A 20,807-nucleotide genomic window follows, 5' to 3' on the forward strand; every position below is an offset into this window, starting at 1 on the left:
CCATTTAAGAATCCCTGCTCTGGAGAGAACCTGCCATCTCATTAAGACCCTCCTGGAATCTTCACTAACCCCCACCAGGGCTGGATGGGACCCTTCCTTGAGCTGCACTGAGCACCTCACTGTTGGCACTGTACTGCAAAGGTTTTAAGAAGGTGACCCTTAGACCAACATCATCAGCATCACCTGGGAACGCATTAGAAATGCAAACTCTTGGTCCCTAACCTAGACCGAATGAAGTCGAAACTCTGGGGTGGGGCCCAGCAATCTGAACAGGCTCTCCTGGTGATTCCAAGAATCACTAGCATTTGAGAAGAGCTGCTGCAAATAGTTCTCCTCTTCATGGTGTGTGTCTGTCTGTCTAGCTACAACGTGCCTGGAACATAGTAAGCGCTCAAATGAATATCGCATCAAGTTTTCCCAACTCCCAAGGCAGGAGTTTTTCCTTTGTACCATACAGTTCTCAGCTGTGGTGACTGAGACCCCATGTCATTTTGGATCTCGTTTCTACTCTAAGGCCTAAGATCAGGCTTGGCTCCACTAGGCAGAGGTGGGGACCCGGCCTTGAGGCAGGTGCCCAGAAACCTTCACACAAGGATCGAGTCAGACAGACATCAAACCTGGAGCATCTCTCCACGTAACAAGGCCCCAACCACCTGGTGGATGAGGGGCAGGTGGGCTACAGGCTGCCTGGCCAGCACGTATGCTCAGGGCTCACAGGACCCAACTCTGCCATGCTCTGCAAGCTGCCCCCTCTCCCCTTGGTGCCTGCTGCACACCAGCCTTGGCAGAGGCTGCCAAACCTCCGGCAGGGACATACTTGCCAGGTTGGTGAGCAGAAAAATGGCCACTTTCAATTTTTAACGAATCTCCAACTTTTAAGGGTCTGGGGGGGGAAGTGGTTAGAAGACTCCTTTTTTTTTTTTTTTTTTTTTTTTTTGAGACGCAGTCCCACTCTGTCACCCAGGCTACAGTGCAGTGGAGTAATGGAGTGATTTTGGCTCACTGCAACCTCCGTCTCCTGGGTTCAAGCGATTCTCCTGCCTCAGTCTCCTGAGTAGCTGGGACTACTGGCGTGTGCCACCACACCCGACTAATTTTTGTATTTTTAGTAGAGATGGGTTTTCACTATGTTGGCCAGGCTGGTCTCCAACTCCTGACCTCGTGATCCACTGGCCTTGGCCTCCCAAAAGGATTACATGCGTGAGCTACCACTCCCGGCCAGAGCCTCCTCTTAACCTCTTGTGTATGAGTGTTTGCTAAGCGGAGCAAGAGTTGTGTTTCTTAATCTCATGTCTCCCATATAGGGCTAAATTCCCAGTTTAACTTATTAGGGAAAGGAGGTGTCTTCTACACAGTGCCTCTGTTTCCTAAAATTTTAAAAAGAACTTTTTTGAGGGTTGTATGGAAAACATTTTTGTAACCCTTCCTGTATCATATTGCTCCAGTTCTTTAAATATTATAAAAAAGAACATTTGATTTTTGAAGGTGGGGGCAGAGAGAAGATACCTGTTTACTCTTAATTTCCAATGTTTTTATTTTTGAAAAGCACCCTTGTAGTTTTCTTTCGGGGAGGGGCAAAGAAGGATTTCTGTTCACCTTGCATCTCATAGAAGAGCAATTCTTAACATTTTTTTTCCAAAAATCAACCAGTTGTGGGAAATGTAGGATGGATCCAGCAATCCCCCCTTGTCTCTTTAATAGGACAGGTCCTTCACACGCTCAGTTTTTTAAAAATCTGATTTTTTAGGAGAACGGGGAAGAGAACAGAAAAAAAAAAAATCTCTTTTAAACTTTCCCAAGTCACAAGGAGGCAGTTGCTCAAGTGAAAAAACAAAAAAAAAAACAACAAAAAAAAACTGACTCTTTTGGGGTGTTGGAAAAAAATTTCCTGGTTCACATTTTATTTCATATAGAAGTTTCTCAAATTTTCCTTTTCTAAATCAACCTGACTGGTGGATATGCACGGGGGGGGGGGCGCTAATACCCCTTAACCTTTAACCCCTCTTGTCTTACTGTAGGACGAGTTTTCCAAACTTTTATTTGGAAATATATATATACACATATATTTTTTAATTTGGCGAGGATAGGCAGAAACAGCCGTTTCACTGGCATTTCACATAAAAGCGGCTCCTCAAATATTTATTTTAAAAATCAATCTGGCTAGGGGGCTAGAGTCCTCTTAACCCCTCTTGTTTGACATGGGACCAGTCCTTCAAACTTTTATTTTATTACATTAGTTTTTTGGGGAGGAGTGGCAGGGCAATAGAATATTCCCGGTAAGCCTTCCAGTCTTCCAGCAAGCCAGCTCTTGAAAACTTTTATTTCAAAAATCAATCTGTTTTTTTTTGGGGGGGGGGTACAGCAGGGTACTGAATTCCCATTAACCTCTTGCGTTCCGCCGGCTCCCCGAACTTTTTTCCAGTGTGAAAATGACATTTCCAAGGGGCTGGAGGACTGGGGGAGGGCAGAAGGGAGACGGGGGGCGGGCGCGGGGGCGCGGGGAGGGCAGGGCGCGGCGCGGGAAAGTTTGGGGGGCGGGTGCGCCACGGCCCTGAGGCTGGCGGACGGGAGGGCGGGCGCGCCCCTGGACCGGCCGGCTTTGTGTGCCGCGCGGAGGCCGGCAGCGCGGAGGCCGAGGCCGAGGCCCCGAGCTCGCGGGCCGCACGGCGAGGCCGGCCCGGGGGCGGGCAGGGCGGCGGGGGGCGCCGGCGGCCCCGCAAGGGGCGGCTCGGCGGCAGCGGCTGCAGCGGCGCGGCCGGTGCGGGCCGGGGGTGGGGGTGAGGGCCGGCGCCCCCCCCGCGCGCCCCCAGCGCCCCCGCCCCCCCGGCCTGAGCGGGGCGGGCGGAGGAGGGAGCGGCGGCGGCGGCGGCGGTGGCGGCGGCGGCGGCGGCGGCATTGTGCGCGCACCAGCAGCCCGGCCCGGGAGGAGCAGGACGCGCCGGGGCCGCCTCCTCCCGCACGGACCCATGAACCAGCCGGGCGGCGCGGCGGCTCCGCAGGTACGACGGGGGGCCGGGGGCATGCACCGCGCGGGGGACCCCCGGGGGCCGGGGCCCGGGGCGCTGCGCCACTTCATTGCAAGATTTGCAAAATGCAAAGTGCCTGGGCACGTTTGCGAGCTTTTTGTGGGCGCAAACGGGAGAGTCGGGGTCCGGAGAGCACCCCCCCGGGCGCTGCGGGGTGCGAGGAGGGTGGGGGTGACGAGGGGGTCTTTTGGGGCCCCCACCCAGCGCCCCCTCCGGCCCCGGGCTCGGACCGGAGCCCAGAAAACAAAGCGGCGAGAGAACAGAGCAGCCATTTCAGTTTGGACAATTCACATTTTGCAAAAATGCAACCCCTTCCAGCTCTGCCCCCTCCCCCCCAAATTTGCAATTTTCCCCTGACCCTCTCTGCGCTCGGGGTCCCCGATGACCCCCCGGGAGGTCTTTCCCCCCAGATCCCCCATTTTTGCAACAATCTTTTTTTTTTTAGGCCATATTTTCCTTTCTCAATTTTTTTTTTCTAATTTTTCTTCAAACGGTAGTTTTTTCCCATTAAAACGACGCCACCTAGAGGATACTATTTTGTAAATAAAAAAAGAAATTAAAATTGAAAAGAAATATTTTTTATTTCTTATTTTTTCAAAAGTTTGCACTACCAGGCAGTGGAGGGGTAAGAGATTCTTTTTTTTTCTTTTTTCGGGTGAAAATTTTCACTTTGATCTTTCCAGAAGCATGGAGACTTTTTATTTCTGAAGCCAAATCCAGATAATATGTAAATGAAAATTAAGCTGGAATTTGAATGAATTCAGTTCTTGGAGGGGAGAAAGCAAAAAATCTCCTAAAAGCAAAGTCAGTTTGGGTACCCAACTCATTTTAGTTTGAGAAAAAAACTAATTGGAATAAAGAAAGGAGGGAAATTGTTGAGTTTAGGGAAAACTGAGAGAATTGGCTTTATGAAGCAATTAGAAATTGTACTTCATTGTAATTTGGAACTTGTTTAGCTCAGCGGGCAAAAAAAGACTAATTTCTCTATTTGGCAATATTTAAAGTTTTTCTATTTCCACGAAGGAAGGATTTAAAAGAGAAAATAGACCCTAAAATGTTGGCTTTGGACACACCCAAAAATTGTAGTTTTTTTTTTTTTTTTTTTTTTAATTTTGCATTTACATTTTACTGCATTTAAATCCTTAGATTCTAAAGAAAACAGAAACGGGAAAAGTTACAGTGAAATCCTCTCTTTCTTTTTTTCTCTATTTGTTGGGTTTTGTGTGTGGGTGTTTTTTTTGTTTTGTTTTGATGGAATAATTAAGACTGTTTTCTGATTTTGTTTCCTGAAAGGTCTAGGCATTTCTTTTTTGTTGTTGTTTTATCCAGAAAATGTCAGGGACCTTTTTTGAGCAATATTCAGTGGAAAAAATGTAAATTCATACATTATACAAATTGAGTAACCCACAGATTTGTAGGAGAGACCGCCATTAAAATAAGATATGCATAATTAACATTATTATGAAAAAACTAACAGTGGATTCACAGAAGCTCATTTTTTATGACATGCAACTGAATCAATTGATGAAGACAAGGATTGAGGAATCCTTGGTAAGGAAGAAAATTTTCCCTTTTCTGTCTTGTTCACTCTTCCAATTTGAAAAATTTATTACTTAAAAAAATTCAGATTGGTTTCAGGCCTCTTTGACTGTGATGTGGGGTTGGTAGTTTATCAATATTTGTTATTTTTCAGAAACCTGATTACTTTCAAAGGGGGAAAAAAATCCATTAGCCTTAATCATTTTGGGGGGTTTGTGACCAAAAAAAAAAAAAAGCACAAATTTTACTGACTTAACAAGAAAGAGATAAAAGAGGGATGGGCAAAAAGGAGATGAAAATTCTAATTCTTATCTATCTTCCTTGGTAGAACACTTACTTTGCTGAAGAAATGTGATAAAACACCAACTCAGCTGATTTTAGCAGCAACAAAATAAAGGAAAAATAATCAAAATACAAACAAAAGCCAAACCCAAGGTTTGCCTTTGGAATATGAAAGCATATATGCAAACAGTATTTCATGAGGAGGTTTTGGCCTTAAAATGCATCAAATGAAGGTGAAACAAAAATGAAAAAAAAATTTAAGAAGGCAAATAAATATTGACTGAATTGAAATTTGACAGATGAAAATAAAGTACCCACCCAACGATGAAGGGTTTTGTGATAAATTAGTATCTGATTGAACTTGCTGGGGATTTTGAGCCTACCCCCCAAAAGTTATAATGTTTCTGTCCAAAAAGAGCATATTGTTAGGACTTGCAGGGTGGGATCTTGGAGGGACCTTGGCTTGGAAATTGGTGATGGGTCACCTGGGGCAAGAAAGGAAACCCTTTGCCCCTTTTGCCAGCCACTAGCTGGTCTTGGAAAAACTGGTGGCGCCAGTCCATAGATTCCCAACCCGGTTTTGTGGAAATTTGGATGTTTAAGTGGAATGAGTCAAATATATTATCTCTGTGAAATATATTTGACAATGGCAGAGGTTTGACATTTCCCATCATCGCCATTGCATTTGGGAGATTTTATTTTTTTAGTAACAAAATCCTTCAGGGCTGACTGGTCACATTCTGACATATTTGGAATGAGCTTTTTTTTTTTTTTTTTTTTTTTTTTTTTAAGGCAGCATAATTAAAAAAAATTTTTTTCTGTTGAATTATTTAGGCCGATGACTAGGACGGTCAAGGAATTTATAATTTCCAAGGGGCTCTGGAGGCCTCATGAGGCAGAAGGCCTGAGTTTAGCAGTGATGAAGGAGAGATGGGCTGGGGAGGGGTGGAGCGGGGTAGGGGCATCTGAGAAAAAGTCAGGGTTGCAGATAACAGGTTATTTCTGGTGCAAGGAATAAAAATATTGCAGCACGTCCCTTTGTGTGGCCTGGATCTCCTGACACAATTCAGATTCCTTCATTCCTTCTGCTGAAATTTTGTTCTGTTGTCTATGGCTAGAAGTTGAAAATCATTTCTGGTTTTGTAGACATGTTTTTTTTTTTTTTAATTGGTTATTCTGATCATGTTTGTTGTAAAGGAAGTAGAGGTGCATGATGGTTCTATTGGGGGCGGGGCCAGTTTTCTTTTGTTTCTATTGGTGTTTCTCTCTGGATTGAGATCTGACCTTGGCCTTGGCTCTCTCACCTCCTATTTTAGGTGGACGTGTGACCAGAAATGGATATATGAGCTAATTTTTATTAGCTCCTGTCTGTTCACCACATTCTCTTAGATTGTTGGGCAAAATATCTGGTAAATTGGACTTGAGGGGTGGTAATTTCACGATGGGCTGAATTATTTTGGCGAAAGATCATTTATATTCAGTTTCACAATGGAGATTCTTATTAATGTTTTGCTTTTCTGCCTAAGGAGGTTTTTTTTGTTTTTTTTTTTTTTTAATTTTTTCTGATAAGGTTTGAAATTTCAAGGGCCTGCTTTATAGCTTGACTTTGGAGCAAGCTAGGAAAAGAGGTTTGCTTATTCTTCCAGCCCCGCACAGAGGTGAATTTGAACAAGGGTTCTTGCTTTTGCAGAAGGAAAGCAACAAAGATGGCTGGTCAGTGTAAGGCTGACCTCTCCCTCGTCCTAGAAAATAAACAGCTAATGACTTGTTTCACTTGAGAAACTGGGTTTAAAACTCCTCCAGTGTCAGATACAATATTTTTCTCACTTTTGACTCAGCTCTTGGCATGCTGCTTCCTCTGACCTCAGAATCGTTACGTCTTCTCCTTGGTGGGTGATAAGAACTTCCTTGCCATATTTGACTGGATGTATATGAGCTGACTTTTCATGGTCATGAGGAAATTTTGAATTTTTTCCTTGTTCTTGTGATGTTTTGGGTCAGTTGTACCTTCTTTCTGGTGATGTAAAATGAAGTGGCTTTTTTTCGGGAGCCCTACCCCCCCACAAAGTCTTGCTGTATGACCTTGGGCAAATCACTTTTTCCTTCAGAGCCTCAATTTTTGCATTTATAAAATGAACACTTGGGAACAGATCAAGGATAATGATGAATAGGTTTCATTTCTGAATGTAACTCCAAGGAATTGGTTATGGCTGCCTGGATCACTGTGTTGAGAAGGATTCTGAGGCTATATCCTGACTCCCATATTCTAGAGAGAGGGGTGCAGTGGCCAAACAGCAATGTAAATGAGAGTGGAGAGTGTACCTCTTAATTACCATTCCCAGGTGAGACCTCGAATCATGGGCCATTAGTGGGTTGTGAAATCAATTTAGTGAATCACAGTCAGAATTTTTTAAAAACAAGAATAGAATATAGGGGAACAAAAATAGCAGAGGCATAGCACAGGGTACAGGTGAGTATCCTCTCATGAAACTTTTGTTTATATTTGTGGATGTATGTTTGTGATGTGAGATAGATTTCCTCCTGTGGATCACGGTCAAGAGAGTTTGAAAGGTACTGGACTAGCTGAGCTGCCATGATGTGCTGCAGGTATACTGCATTTTATTGCTTATACTTTATTTTCACATTTATTATCTCAGTTAACTTTTAGGTGAACCCTGTGGGTTAGGTGTCCTGTGCCACATATTTTGAACCCTGGTTGAGCCCACTTCAAGGGCCACCTATGAAGAAAGCTCAGCCACATGGGCGGCCCAGGCACATACCCCAGCTTGTTGGCCTTGGATGAGTCTGGAAGGACATATGGAAGGGCAGATGCAAGTTTGAAGGCAGTATCTTTGCAAGGCCTTCTTGTTGGAGAGGAGATCTAAAGTGTGTAGAGTCCTTGTCTGTTGTTCCCCACTTTTAGTTTGAATTGCCAGAGAAATTTTTCTGGAGTTAGAGAGTTTGTGTTTGTGCTATATTTAATTTAATCAGACAAGAACACGGTCTGTATTTTTGTGTATGGTCACTTCCTTGAAAATCCCAGAATTTCTGTCTTAGTCTCCTCATCTTTTAAATGTGTCAGGTCCATGCTGTCTAATAGAAATATAATTCAAGCCCCCAATGTGAGCCACATATATAATTTTTAATTTTCTCATAGTGGATTAAAGGAAGTAAAAGAAACAGGTGCCATTGATTTTAACATAACTCAGTATGTCCACAATACTATCCTTTCATCAAGCCATCCATATGAAAATTATTAATGTGACAAGTTACATTCTTTTGGGGGGTAGTGAGTCTTTGAAATCTAATGTATTTTACTCCTACAGTACATCTCAATTCTGACCAGCCACATTTCCCCTGTTCAGCAGCCACATGTGGCTGGTGGCTACCATATTGGACACCGTAGGATTGGACCAGTTGTCGTCATCACTGGCTGGCCCCAGAAGGGTAGCAACACCTTTCAGACCTCTTGGTTTTGTTGGTGGGATTTCGTATCTGAATCTCACATGCTCTGAGGCATTTCAGCCTATAGTGACGATGAGTTCCATCCATATAGCTCTCCTGGCTAGAGTGGCCCACATTTCCCTTTTATTTGTCCCAAAGCAGTCTTCTGCCAGGGTTAGGCCACTGTGCTGTAGTTAAAAATGACAAATGATGGCTAGTAACTCCGGGATGATGTGTCATAGCCTGTGAGCTGTTGAAGTCAAGGAGTGTGAGTCTGGGAGGCAGTTGTTTTTTGAAGTGCATTTTAAATAAAGTGTTGCCAGAGAGAAGGATGAAGTTGCAAAAAGGCAGCAGGTGGCCAGGACCAGGGCTGGGGTCTGAGGACAGGAAGGAGATCAGAGGTAAAAGATGGCCTGGCAATGAAATCTATTTCTGAGCCGAAAACACGGCATCAGCAGGAAATCCTCCCGAGGCCAGGCCTTAGGTCAGATGCATAGAAATTTTCCGAATCCACCCCAGTTGGCAAAATGGAAAGCTGGGTTTGAGGTCAGCCAGACCAGAGTTTGAAATCCAGCCTCATGGTGTGGTTAGCTTTGGGTGACTTCAGGAAAGTCACTCTGGTTTTGGAACCACAGCTTCTACATCTGGGAAAAGAGAGTTAATGATCCCAGCCTTGCAGGGTTTTAGGATTAAATGAAGGGGTCACATGGGGAGACTCTCAGCCAGTCTGAGGACCTGAGAAGGTGGTCAATGCATGTTGAGAAGGTGGTCAATGCGTGTGAGTTGACTCAACCTAGTGGCCAGGGATTCTCCAGGGGAGATTAAATCCCACTGACAACACTCGGGATAGTCCTGGAAGCCTGGTGGCTTATCTTTAGCAGGCAAAGTTAGGTGACAAGTGAAAATGTACACTCTTGGCTGTTGCTTTAAAACAGCCTGCCATCCATGAGACTTTCTTGTTAAAGCATTCTGGATGCTTTCATTCTGGGGCTGCTCTAGCTCCTTGGAATATTTCTGGATTTGTTTCTGAGCCTGTGGCAAGGCTTTAAAAGGGATACATCTCAATGGCGGGTGGACCTGTGTGCCTTTGAGTTTTTGCTCATGCTGGGGCCCCTGCCTCTGGTGCCCTTTCCCTCATTCATATCTGCTCCATGAGAAACCAGCCCTTCCGCAAGATAAGCTGCGCTTCTTCTTCTGTAGAGCCCCCCAACAAATTACCCCAGGTAGACCTCCTCTCCCTCTGCCCCCATTGTACCCCCCCAGACACTGTCGACCCGCAGGTCAGAGTTGGTTGTTTGCACTTCTGCTTCTCCAGCCAACTTGTAACATCCGTGAGGGTAGAGATCACCGGTTATTCATTTTAGGGTCTGGCGCAGAGCAGCAGCTCCATAAATATTTGATGACTTCATTTGATTTTTGGAAATAGCTCAGATCAGTGGGCTTTAGGTGTAGTGAAGAGTGGATGACCAATTTGGGCTTGGCCATTTGGTCAAAGCCAGTGTTTTATTACGGAGCCCAAGGCACATTTTCTTGTAGCTGGCTCTGAAGCCATGGCTCCCCTGGAATAATAGGTCCAACAGGGATCCTTAGATGAGGAAATGCTCCTTTACATGTCTTGGGGGATTTTTAAAAAGTTCGTCTGATAACTTTCACCCCTGCCCTCCTCACTCCTTTTGTACAAAGTATTTCTTTAAAGTGGGTGGGGGGCCACCAGCTGCCTGCTTTGCAGGTATGGTGAATGGGATACAGCAGTGCCCTGTATCTGTGCCTGCTCTTCTTAGCCAGGTGTCCTGTAACTGAACACCGGGGCCTGTTTGCAGAATATCCGGGCACATGGGCCCCTTCAGCCTAAAGCAGCTAAATGTGTGATGTGACCCCATCTTTGGTTGAATTTTAGTTTGCAGATGTCAAAGATGCTTATGGAAGAAAACAGAACCTTCTGTTTCTTTGCTTAGTTTTTTTTCAGCACGTTTTATAAAACGCTGTCATTTTTAACACTTTATGGCCAATTTCAGCCAGCGAGCATAGAATCCTAAGTGAAGGTAGACATCTCTCCTCAATGTTCACATTCCCACATTTCTATATTTCTGAAATGAGGATGTGCCTTACGGTAGATTTGTTCTTCTAGTGAACTTTTTCTCCCTTTTATTTCTTCTCCAAAAGCTGTTACAAAATCATTGGTGCATCTATCAGTTTGAAAGCATCTTAGGATTGAGTGTTGTCCTCCTGGTGGGGAGGACTATGACCTGTTGGGGCTCCATGCTCTGTTTACCTCACTTTTCTCGGGGCTTGCCCCACCCCATACAGTGAAGGCAGGACTTCACTATGGGAAGAAACATCTGGAACTCTGACTTAGCACTACTTTCCTGCCATGTCTGCGTGTAGGTTTCGTGATTTTGCTGTGGCCTCTCCTCTAAAAGGGGCAAGTAGCCCATGGGAGGGAGGCGAAGCCCTGTAAATGGGGGGTGTCTTCAGAACAGCCACATGCATGAGCTGGCCCGAAAAGAGCGGAGCACCAGTTTGACATTTCCAAGGGCAGAACGAGCAGAGCATAGTCGGAGAGCCAAGGCACGGCTCCCCTCTCTGCTCCACCAGCTAATCATTTTGTGGTGTTTGCCAAAGTACTTCATTTCCCTGCACCGTAGAGTCCTTATCTGTAAAGGTGAGATGATAATATATTGATGACGATGATGACGATACACAGGGTTCTTGTAAAAGTTGTGAGAGATGTAAGAAAAAAGTTTTGTAAAGGGCAAAGTTCTTTTCACTTGCAGCATGTTACTTGTGCATCATCTAGTCCAAGGATGGTAAATAAGGAACATACATACTGCCATTCCCTGTCCTCCAGCCTGTGGCAGACATCACTAACTGATCATGGCAGACATCACTAATTGATCATGGTGGTCCTTTCCATTGAGTCTGGCCAGTGGCCTCAGGGTCCTTAGTGTTATATAATGCTACCCATCAGCTGGGCTTAGCGTGGGATGTGAAGCCAGTTTGTCCTTCCTTGTCGACACACACACACATACACACATACCCCATGGGACATGAAGCCAGTTTGTCCTTCCTTATCGATACACACACACACACACACACACACACACACACACACGTGCGCACACACAGAAACTAAGGCCTCGGGAAGAAGGTGGAGTGACTTGCCCAAGACCTCAGTGAACAAGCGGAAGTGGGACTAAAAGCCTCAAATTTCTTGACTCCTCAACCAGTGCTTTTCCTGCCCTGTGCGTATACACTGTATCAAAAGGAATTAAAATTAATTTGGTCTTGAGAAATAGCGAGAGAATCCTGACTCCACCCTTCCTTGTTATAATTAGATACCCTTGGGGTTGTCATCAAAGCCGGGCTGGATGACCTGCTTCTGTGCCTGATCCTGGAGTGATCAGGTTTCAAAGGGGAGATGCCTCTGGCTAGGCAGCTGGATTGGATGGTGTCTCTCAGCAGCGTAAAGTGGCAGCGGGGCAAGGCAGGCCCTGGGGTTACTCAATGATGACCTGGGGTTGGGACAGGTTTGCTGCTTACACACTTAAGTCCACAGACAAGTTCTTTAGTCCTTCCGTATCTTAATTTCTGGATCTGAGAGATGGGCTGATAATGATTCTTTACAGGAATGACATAAGATAACATGTTTGGAAATGCTTTGTAAACTCTGACATATGTGTTACTTTTTAAATATAAGTTGCTTTTTATAATTAGTACCAGTTAGTGCTATGCTGGGTAAGTTGTATAAACCGAGTCTCACACTAAGGGCCACAAGGTGAGTGGACCCCTTTTCTTGTATGTTATTTTATCTTTTTGCCAGCCCAGGGTTCAGAAAGTTTGGAATTTGTGGGCCTTTCACGGATTCTTTCCTGTTTGCATCTGTCCCCAGCCTCATCCTGTTTCAATCATGTATGTGGCCTGCCTAGCCCTGGAAGGCCTTGGGGTCTGGGACAGCCTCTACTTGTTCATCTGTTAAGTGGGAGGACAGGCCATCCTTAAACCCTTCCAGGCTTTTCGAAAGCATTGTATGAGTTAATGGACTAGAAAGTGCTTCATGAGCAGCAAAGAACTGGAGAAACATGTTGGCGACCACTCCTTTCTTTTCTTAAAAAGGAAAGGAGGGAGGCTGAGGTCAGGATGGTATTGAGTCGACAAAAAAATGATATAAATATTTTGGCTGACAAAGCAGAATGAGGCTTTCTATATAAGCTAAAGCGAATAAATGGAGTCAGGTGATGCTTGGCCCCCCAGTCTGCTGTAGAAAACACAGGGAAAAACATTGCTTTCTAGTGAAGTCAGCTCTGTGTCAGGGGTCGATCTTTGATTACCAGGGGTCAGCCCTGTTCCTGGGTGAGGACCCAGGGAGGAATGAAACCTGATGTCTCCCCCAGGGGTGGAAATGGCTACTGCAAAGTGAAGGAGGCCTGAGTATCTCTTGGCAAGTCCTCGGCTTACAGTTTGCTGGTAGCACTCAAAGTCAAAAGCACTTTTGGTTTGCTTACTGGATGTGTTATTGTCCAAGACAGCATATCTGAGGAGCTAGCCATTCTTACCTCTCAGCTTTGAGCCTGTGCCATACAAATTCCTGCCTGTCTCAACATTTTTGTGGAAAATTGGGGGACTAAGGGTGGGAGTTTTTGTCAGGTGAAAGTTTGCAGAGAATTTGTGTTTTGTTTTATTTTGGACTCAGTTTTTGCAAGCCAAAAAGATGTAGTCGGGGAAGTTAGAATACCCAAAAAGAATAAACGAAGATATTTTTGGATGTTGGGGAATTTTTTTTTTTCTTAATTTCATCAAATGGGAAAATAACTATAAAAATTTAATTGTGTTTATGTGGGTGTTTCTTATAAAGTATGCTGGAAAAGCAGAAAGTGAAACGGATCTGAAATAAAACTGAAACTAGTCTGAAATGAGGCCTCAGGGAAGAGAAACTTCCCTGGGGTGCTACTAGCCTTAGTTGGAATTTGTTGTAAGGCCTGCCTTTGTTTTATCAGAGGGGTCTAGAGCTATAAGGGTCACAGATAGCATCTAAGCCTGTGCCATTCAGTATGTATTGGTATCTACTAGCTGCACGTAGCTAGAAGTAGTTGAAATGTGGGTAGTCAATCCATAGATTTCAAAGACTTACTAGAAAAAAAAAAGACTATAAAAGGTCTCAGTGATAATTTGAAAATACTACAGGTTAAAATGATATTTTACCTATTAGATTAAATAAGATACATTATTAATACTAATTTCACTGGTTTCTTTTTACTTTCTACTTTTTTTTTAAACAATGTGGCTACTAGGAAATTTGAAATTGCCTCCATGGCTCATATTATATTTCTATTGTACAGTGCTGATGTAAGCAAACCTGCTCCTTTTATAGTAGAGGAAGTAGAACCCCACAGAGGGCAAGTGGCTTGCTCAGGGTCACACAATACTGTCATCAGATACCTGGACAGACTGCAGGACTCAGAACCTAGCATGGGATGATGATGTAGTAGTGTAGGCATTAGTTTAAGTAGGTGGTTAAAATGGAGGAGGTAATGGGAGTTTGTAAGACAGAGAGAGAGAGAAAAAGAGAGAGAGATTAGTAATTCAGGGAAAAAATTATATTGCTTCCCACTTTGCTTATCCCTCCCCTAAACATTAGTTGAACACTTTGAAAGAAAGCAAATCCAACAAGATGAGCAAACACAAATCTAAAAGATAATCCCTGACAATTTCTCTGCCTACCAAAAAATTCCAAATTCGTTTTTGAGTTTGAACTGGGGTATTTTTGGATCAGGTTGCAGTTCTGGGCTAGTTGTGGCAGAGAGACCCAGGTCACATTGGGGACTGTGGAGTTTGGGTCCTGCGGGGACTGGAAGCCATTCTTTTGCCAAGTCTTGTCTGCTTCCTGTAATGATTTGGGAAGGAAGGCTGCTAAAAGACCCAGAGGGCATCCTTTTATAGTGGGCAGAGCTGGCAGGGTGGGGGGTCATCTCCCTTGACTTCCAGCCTGGATCAGAGACCTGGAGGTGGGTGAGCAGCCCAGGCCAGGAGCAACAGTCTCTAGTTTTCCAATTCAGTAGTACTCCTGCTCTTCATGTTTTGAAAGGAGTGTGAGCCATGTGTTGGAAATTCAGCTTTATAAACTCCTATTTTTTTTTAATTGGGAACTTTTCAAGGACTGAAGTTTAGCATACTTATCTCACATTATTTTTGCACAGTGGAATTTATCTGCCTTGAAATATAATCATTGTACATTTTCTGAGTGCTTATTATATGACAGGCCTTGGACTAAGCATTTAATACCTATTATCTCATTTAAAACAGTCACCTCGGCCGGCCGCGGTGGCTCAAGCCTGTAATCCCAGCACTTTGGGAGGCCGAGACGGGTGGATCATGAGGTCAAGAGATTGAGACCATCCTGGCTAACACGGTGAAACCCCATCTCTACTAAAAAATACAAAAAAACTAGCTGGGCGAGGTGGCGGGCGCCTGTAGTCCCAGCTACTCGGGAGGCTGAGGCAGGAGAATGGCGTGAACCCAGGAGGCGGAGCTTGTAGTGAGCCGAGATCCGGCCACTGCACTCCAGTCTGGGCGACAGAGCGAGACTCTGTCTCAAAAAAAAAAAACAAACAAACACAAAAAAAGTCACCTTGTAAAGTAGGGATTTTTTATTTTTTTTAAATATGAGAGTGGAAATTCAGAGGTAAAAGGAATTGCCCAAGGCTACACAGCTAGTAAGTGGCAGCTGGATTCAAATTTAGGTGGCCACCATATTCTAAGCTCACAACAGACCTCTGAGGTGTGGAATCTTATCATTCTCATTGTACAACTGAGGAAGGCATAGTAACTTGCCCATGATGTGGAGTCGGTGGATGGGCTGGGACCTTAAACACGGCCACCCGTTTGTCTGTGGTGGGTTCTGAACCATGGCGTCTGGGGAAGCTGCTCTCCCCATTTTGTGGGGCCTGGGTCCGGGACTCCCTGGCTTTCAGCCCCCAGCTCCCCATGTGCCTCAGCCGACCAGCGGGTTGTGTGTTCCTTGCTCACAAAGCCTTTAATACCACGTTTGAAAACAGTTGCAGAAGGTTTGCTGTAATTAATTACATTTGACATACTTGGAATCAGGGCCTCCCAGATTCAGAATGCAAATTTATGCCCAGACAGATGTAAGGTATGCTTGGAGCCAAGAGCTCTGGCATGTCCCAGTCAGGGCCTGTGGCGTCGCTTGCTGCCCTGATGGGGCAGTAACAGGCCGTGAGAGGTGGAGTCAGAACTCAACCCCAGGGATACCTAGAGCCCACAGGCTGTCGGAGGAGAAATAGCCCTGAGTGCTCTCCAGTCTTGGGTACATTTTTTGCCCTCTTTGGACCTCAGTTTTCCCTACTGTACAATAAGGGCTTGGACTAGCTTGTCTTAGAAAGCATGTACTGTTAGTTTGGGCAGGAGGGCAGTTAATAGAGAATCAGGGGGCGATTGGAAGTATGAACAGCTGAGGTAAGAGAGGCTTGGAAGAGCCAGGTAAGCAGGAGGCCATTGGAACAGACAAGAGAGATGTACAAGGTAAGGTCTGATTTCAAGTGCAAGACAGTGCTGATTGCCAGGGTTCCGCATGCAGAAATCCTCCAGTCAGTGGCAGTTCATCTTCCTACCCACACATACACTCACCTCACTGTCTTAGATAGTTATTGCTGTGCAACAAGTCATCCCAAAACTCAGTGGCTTAATGCAACAACGATCATTTATTGTCTCTCATGGTTTCTGTGGGCTAGGAATTTGGCAGTGGCTCATTTGGTCAGTTCTGGCTCGGGGGTCTTTCTGTGGTTGTGGTCCTATGGTGGCTGAGGCAGAGTCATCTTAAAGGTGAAGGATATTTGGTGCCAGGATTCTGAAGACTTGAACAGCTGAGCTCCTTGGGCCTGTCTCTCTGCTATCATCTCTCTCTGTCTTTTGTTTTCTCTCTCTCTCTCTCTCCCTCCCTCCTTCTCCATGTGTGGTCTCTCCAGCATAGAGGCTTCATATATGGCTAGACTTCTTACGTGGCATCTTGAGGCTGCAAAGACGCATGTGCCAAGATAGATAGCACTAAGCAACTGCAGCCTCACCTGTCATGACTTAGCCTCCAAAGTCAGGCAGCATCACTTCACCACATTGTATTGATTGAGACAGTTTCAAAGGTGTGCGCCATTCAGAGGGCAGGACATCAACTTCATCTGTCTATGGAGCCATGTCAACATCACATTGAGCATGTAGGATGGGATATATGTTGATGTGGCCGTCTTTGGAAAACAAGGGCCACGGCACCATCAGTGTGCCCATCAATCTGTCTGACTAGCTCTCTACCTCTCCATGCATCTCTCTCTCTACCCACTCACCCATTCCATCTTTCCACACTTCAGACGTCTCTTCTTCTATGTGACTGTTCGTCTGTCTGTTCCATTCAATCAGCTAACACATTTTGAGGACCTATGTGCCAGGCACAGCTATATGCTTTCAATAATGAGCTCGAAGGGAGAATGAGACTAATGTTAATTGAGAACCTAGTGAATGTTAGTCCCTTGATCCTCAAAACAACTCCATGACTTAGAATTATCATCTTTATTTTCCTGGGAAGAAACCAAGACACAAGCTAAATAACTTGCCCAAGGTCATTCAGGTAACTAGTGTCAGGGCCAGGACTTGAACTCAGGACTTCCTGACTACACTGTCTCTGCATAGAATGCAGGCTCTATTTTGGTTTCTGAGTGTGAAATGTCTACCAAGAGTTAGTTCTCCACTTCTGTTTTTTTTCCCAAATGAAAATAGTTTTTCTTCCCTGACTATAAAAATAACATGTTCATTACAAAAACATTGAAGTAGTACAAAAAAAAAAAGAATGTTGTTCTTTTCAAAAAATCACCTGAAATGCTGAGATAACAACTCTTCCCATTTTGATGAGCACTATTCAGGCCATCTCTACATATTTAAGTACATATGATTTTACACAAATGGGATTATATTCCATGCTGTTCTGAGGCCTGATACCTTTTCCTTTTTAAACTCATAGATATTTTTCATCAGCAGCAAATGTAGATAGACCCTCATTATTATTTTACTGACTACGTTGTGTTTCCACTCTATGTATGGCCCAAAATTCAGTGTGTGATTAGATTTTGGTTATTTCTGATTTGTTGTTGTAATCTACTCTGTGAGAAACATCTTTTTCGTACAGCCTCTCACTTGTATGATCATCTCCTTAACGTCACTGGAAAGCTGACTGCAGGGCCACTGTGGATTTATATTCTATATGTAGACAGAACTTGCCAAGTGTCTATCAGCAAGGTGGTATCCATTTACATTTCTATTAGGAGATTGTGAGTGCCCATTTTACACATCCTGGTCATCACCTTGTGCTTGTATTTTAAACCTTTGATGGCCTGATGGCCAAACTAATGAGGTTGAATATCTGTTGATGTATTTTTACATTTTGGTTGGTATGTTTTACTTGCATTATATTTTGGTCGATATGTTTAACTTGCATTTCTTTTATGAATTGCCTGTTCAACCTTTTTGCCCATTTTTCTCTTGGGGTGTTTATCTTTTCTTTTACATTTTTAAAGAAAAGCTCTTTGGATTTTGGAGATACTGACTTTGTTATTTAGATTCCATTTTTTTTCCTAGACTTTTTAAAACTTAATGTTATTTAGTGGAGGTGGTGGTTAAATGCAATGTTTACTTTTTAAAAATATTTATATTTTTGTGTTTTGGATTCTTTGTGTGTATGTGTAAATGCATGTCACATTTAAAAAGACTTCTCCGTATTAAGAATTTATAGTGAAAAGGCAACCTACAGAATGGCAGAAAATATTTCAAATCATATGTATTTGGTAAGGGGTTAATATCCAGAATATATGAAGAAATCCTATAAATCAACAACAACAAAAAATAACCCCATTAAAAAATGGGCAAAGAAGTTGAATAGACATTTCTCCAAAGAAATATACAGATGGCCAGTAATCATATGAAACGATGCCCAACATCATTCATCAGTTCAAAACCACAGTGAGATATCACCTCATACCCATTAGTATAGCTGTTATTTAAAAAAAAAAAAAAAAGAGTGTTGGTGAGGATGTGGAGAAATTGGAACTCTTGTGTGCTGTTGGTGCAGCTGCTATGGAAAACGGTAGGGTGTTTCTTCAGAATCTTACACATAGAATTACTATATGATCCAGCAATTCCATTTCTGGGCATATATCTAAAAATTCAAAGCACGGTCTCAAAGAGATGTTTTTCCACCCATGTTTATTGCAGGATTATTTGCAATGCTCAAAGGTGGAAGCAACTGAAATGTCCATCTACAGATGAATGGGTGAACAAAATATGATATATTCAGCCTTCATTTTTAAGGCTGAAGAATATTCTATTATTAACACTACCGGATTGTATATTTAAAAATGGTTAAGATAGTAAGAGAAACAAGTCAAACATTTACATAACCTAACAAATTAACAATGTATGATAGAATATTATTCAGCCTTAAAAACGGAGGAAATCCTGTCATTCTACAACATGGGTGAAACTTGAGGACATTCTGCTTGGTGAAATAAGGCATTCACAAAAAGACACACACCGTGTGTGATCCCATTCATGAGAGAAATTGAAGTCAAATGCAGAAACAGAAAGTGAAATGGTAGTTGCCAGCAGCTGGTGCAAGGACAATGGGCAGTTGTTAAATGGGTGAGAGTTTCGGTTTTGTAAAATGAAAAAGTTGTAGAGATCTGTTGCACAACAGTGTGAACATGGTTGTCCCTTAGTATCCATAGTGGATTGGTTCCATGCCCCACCCCCCATATCAAAATCCATGGATACTCAAGTCCCTGATGTCAAATGGTGTATTTGCACAGAACCTAGGAGCATCCTCCTCTATATTTCAGATCATCTCTAGATTATGTATAGTACCTAATACAGCGTAAATGCTTTGTAAATACTCTATTTTTAGGGAATATGACAAGGAAAAAGTCCGTACATGTTCTGTACAGATGCAGCTGTTCATTTTTTTTTCTGAATATTTTTAATCCAAGGTTGGTTTAGTCCGTGGATGTGGAACCCATGAAGACAGAGGGCTGCCTGTATACTTAACACTGCTGGATTGCACATTTCAAAATGGTTCAGATGGTCAAAGAAAAAAAGTTAAACACTTCCATAACCTAACACATCAACAGTTTATCTTGTAGGAACATACAAGAAATATTTACGTCTTTATACCATGCGATATGTGTATAAGTGGTCACAGTAGAATTGGGTTTATAAATAATATCAAATAACTGGAAACAAGCAGAAAAGCATTTACAGAAATTATAAATTTCTTCTATTTTTTATATAGGTTTTGTTATACTTAAATGGTTTATCTAATTGGAATATATTTGGTTTAAAGGAAGGACAGAGGGATCAGGCTCTATTTTTTCCCAAATGGTGAGCCCTTTGTTATAACACCAATAATTGAATGATCCATCTTTTCCTGCCTGATTTGAAATGATGTCTTCATCTTACGTTAAACTTCCATATACTTAGGACTGTTTCTGGACTGTCTGTTGTGTCCTCTTGATGTACAGATGTACAGGTATCACACTATTTTAATTTGATCGCTTTAAAGTAAATGTTAATGTTAGAATCATGTCTTAAGAGCAGACTTAGGAAATAGCAGATAAATTACTGCACTGCCTGCTGTGCTCACTAAGTTGGGCCACTTTCTGGTGGACTCCTTCACTGGGCAGACTCGCCTTGTTAGCCAGACTGGCATCAGTGCCATTATAGATAAGGAAACTGAGGTTGAGTGAGGTTAAGAAACTTGCTGTAGGAAGTAGCAGGGCAGAGATTGGAACCTGAGTCTGTCCAGCCCCAACGCCTATGGCGTTCCTTTCAAAACATGCTTTGGATGTGCTGGTATCTTTCCTTAGGGACTATATAAATACCTTATTGAATCAGATAGAATATGGTAGTTGTGGCTTATCTGAAATGTTTCCCTGGCTGCAGTTAGTTGCATACTAATATTTGTTTTAATAAGTTAATTTTTAAACAATCTAGTGATATTATAGAGAAATCAGAAAATAAAAAGATCATCCCGAATAAATTTCATCCCTCTTACATTTACCATTAAAATTTGGACACCTTTCCCTCAGGTTATTTTGTAAGCATATTTTTATTATTTAAGTCATAACGTATTAGAGTTCTGTTCCTGCCTTTTCCTTCCCCCATCTTCTCAAGCTGCTTTGTCTTCCTAATGACAAAGCCATTTTTCAAGACTACATAATATTCACAGACGAGAATGAAAATAATTTATTTAACTCATACTTTATTATTGAACATTTAGGTTGGTTCTGATTTTTCACTTACAAAATTATACTGTAATGAACATCTCCTATATATAAAGATATTTTGATATTTTAAAACCATCTCTTTTTGATACAATCCCAATGAGAGATTATTGGGTCAAGAGTACATTTAGTTTAACACATTTCTATATTTCCACCTGCCCCTTTTCTGACATTTATTGATACTAGG

The 20,807-nt window shown here is 43.0% G+C and overlaps 1 protein-coding gene across 18 annotated transcripts in view; it reads left to right on the plus strand.

Annotated features, from left to right (window-relative positions):
- The first annotated feature begins 2,873 nt into the window (after window positions 1-2,873).
- ZNF618 (zinc finger protein 618) overlaps window positions 2,874-20,807 on the plus strand; it is a 176,727-nt gene continuing 158,793 nt past the window's right edge. For 15 of the 18 annotated variants that reach the window (XM_037983923.2, XM_007968324.3, XM_037983930.2 and 12 more), the window contains exon 1: window positions 2,881-2,999. In XM_037983923.2, coding sequence (XP_037839851.2) covers window positions 2,967-2,999 — 33 coding nt within the window. In that variant the 5' untranslated portion in view covers window positions 2,881-2,966. Of the gene's footprint in view, window positions 3,000-20,807 lie in introns of all 18 variants that reach the window. The other 3 variants (XM_007968334.3, XM_007968335.3, XM_007968329.3) reach the window with 2 other exon arrangements.

Source organism: Chlorocebus sabaeus, chromosome 12 (genome assembly GCF_047675955.1).
Source record: "Chlorocebus sabaeus isolate Y175 chromosome 12, mChlSab1.0.hap1, whole genome shotgun sequence".
In the NCBI taxonomy this organism is placed as follows: domain Eukaryota; kingdom Metazoa; phylum Chordata; class Mammalia; order Primates; family Cercopithecidae; genus Chlorocebus; species Chlorocebus sabaeus.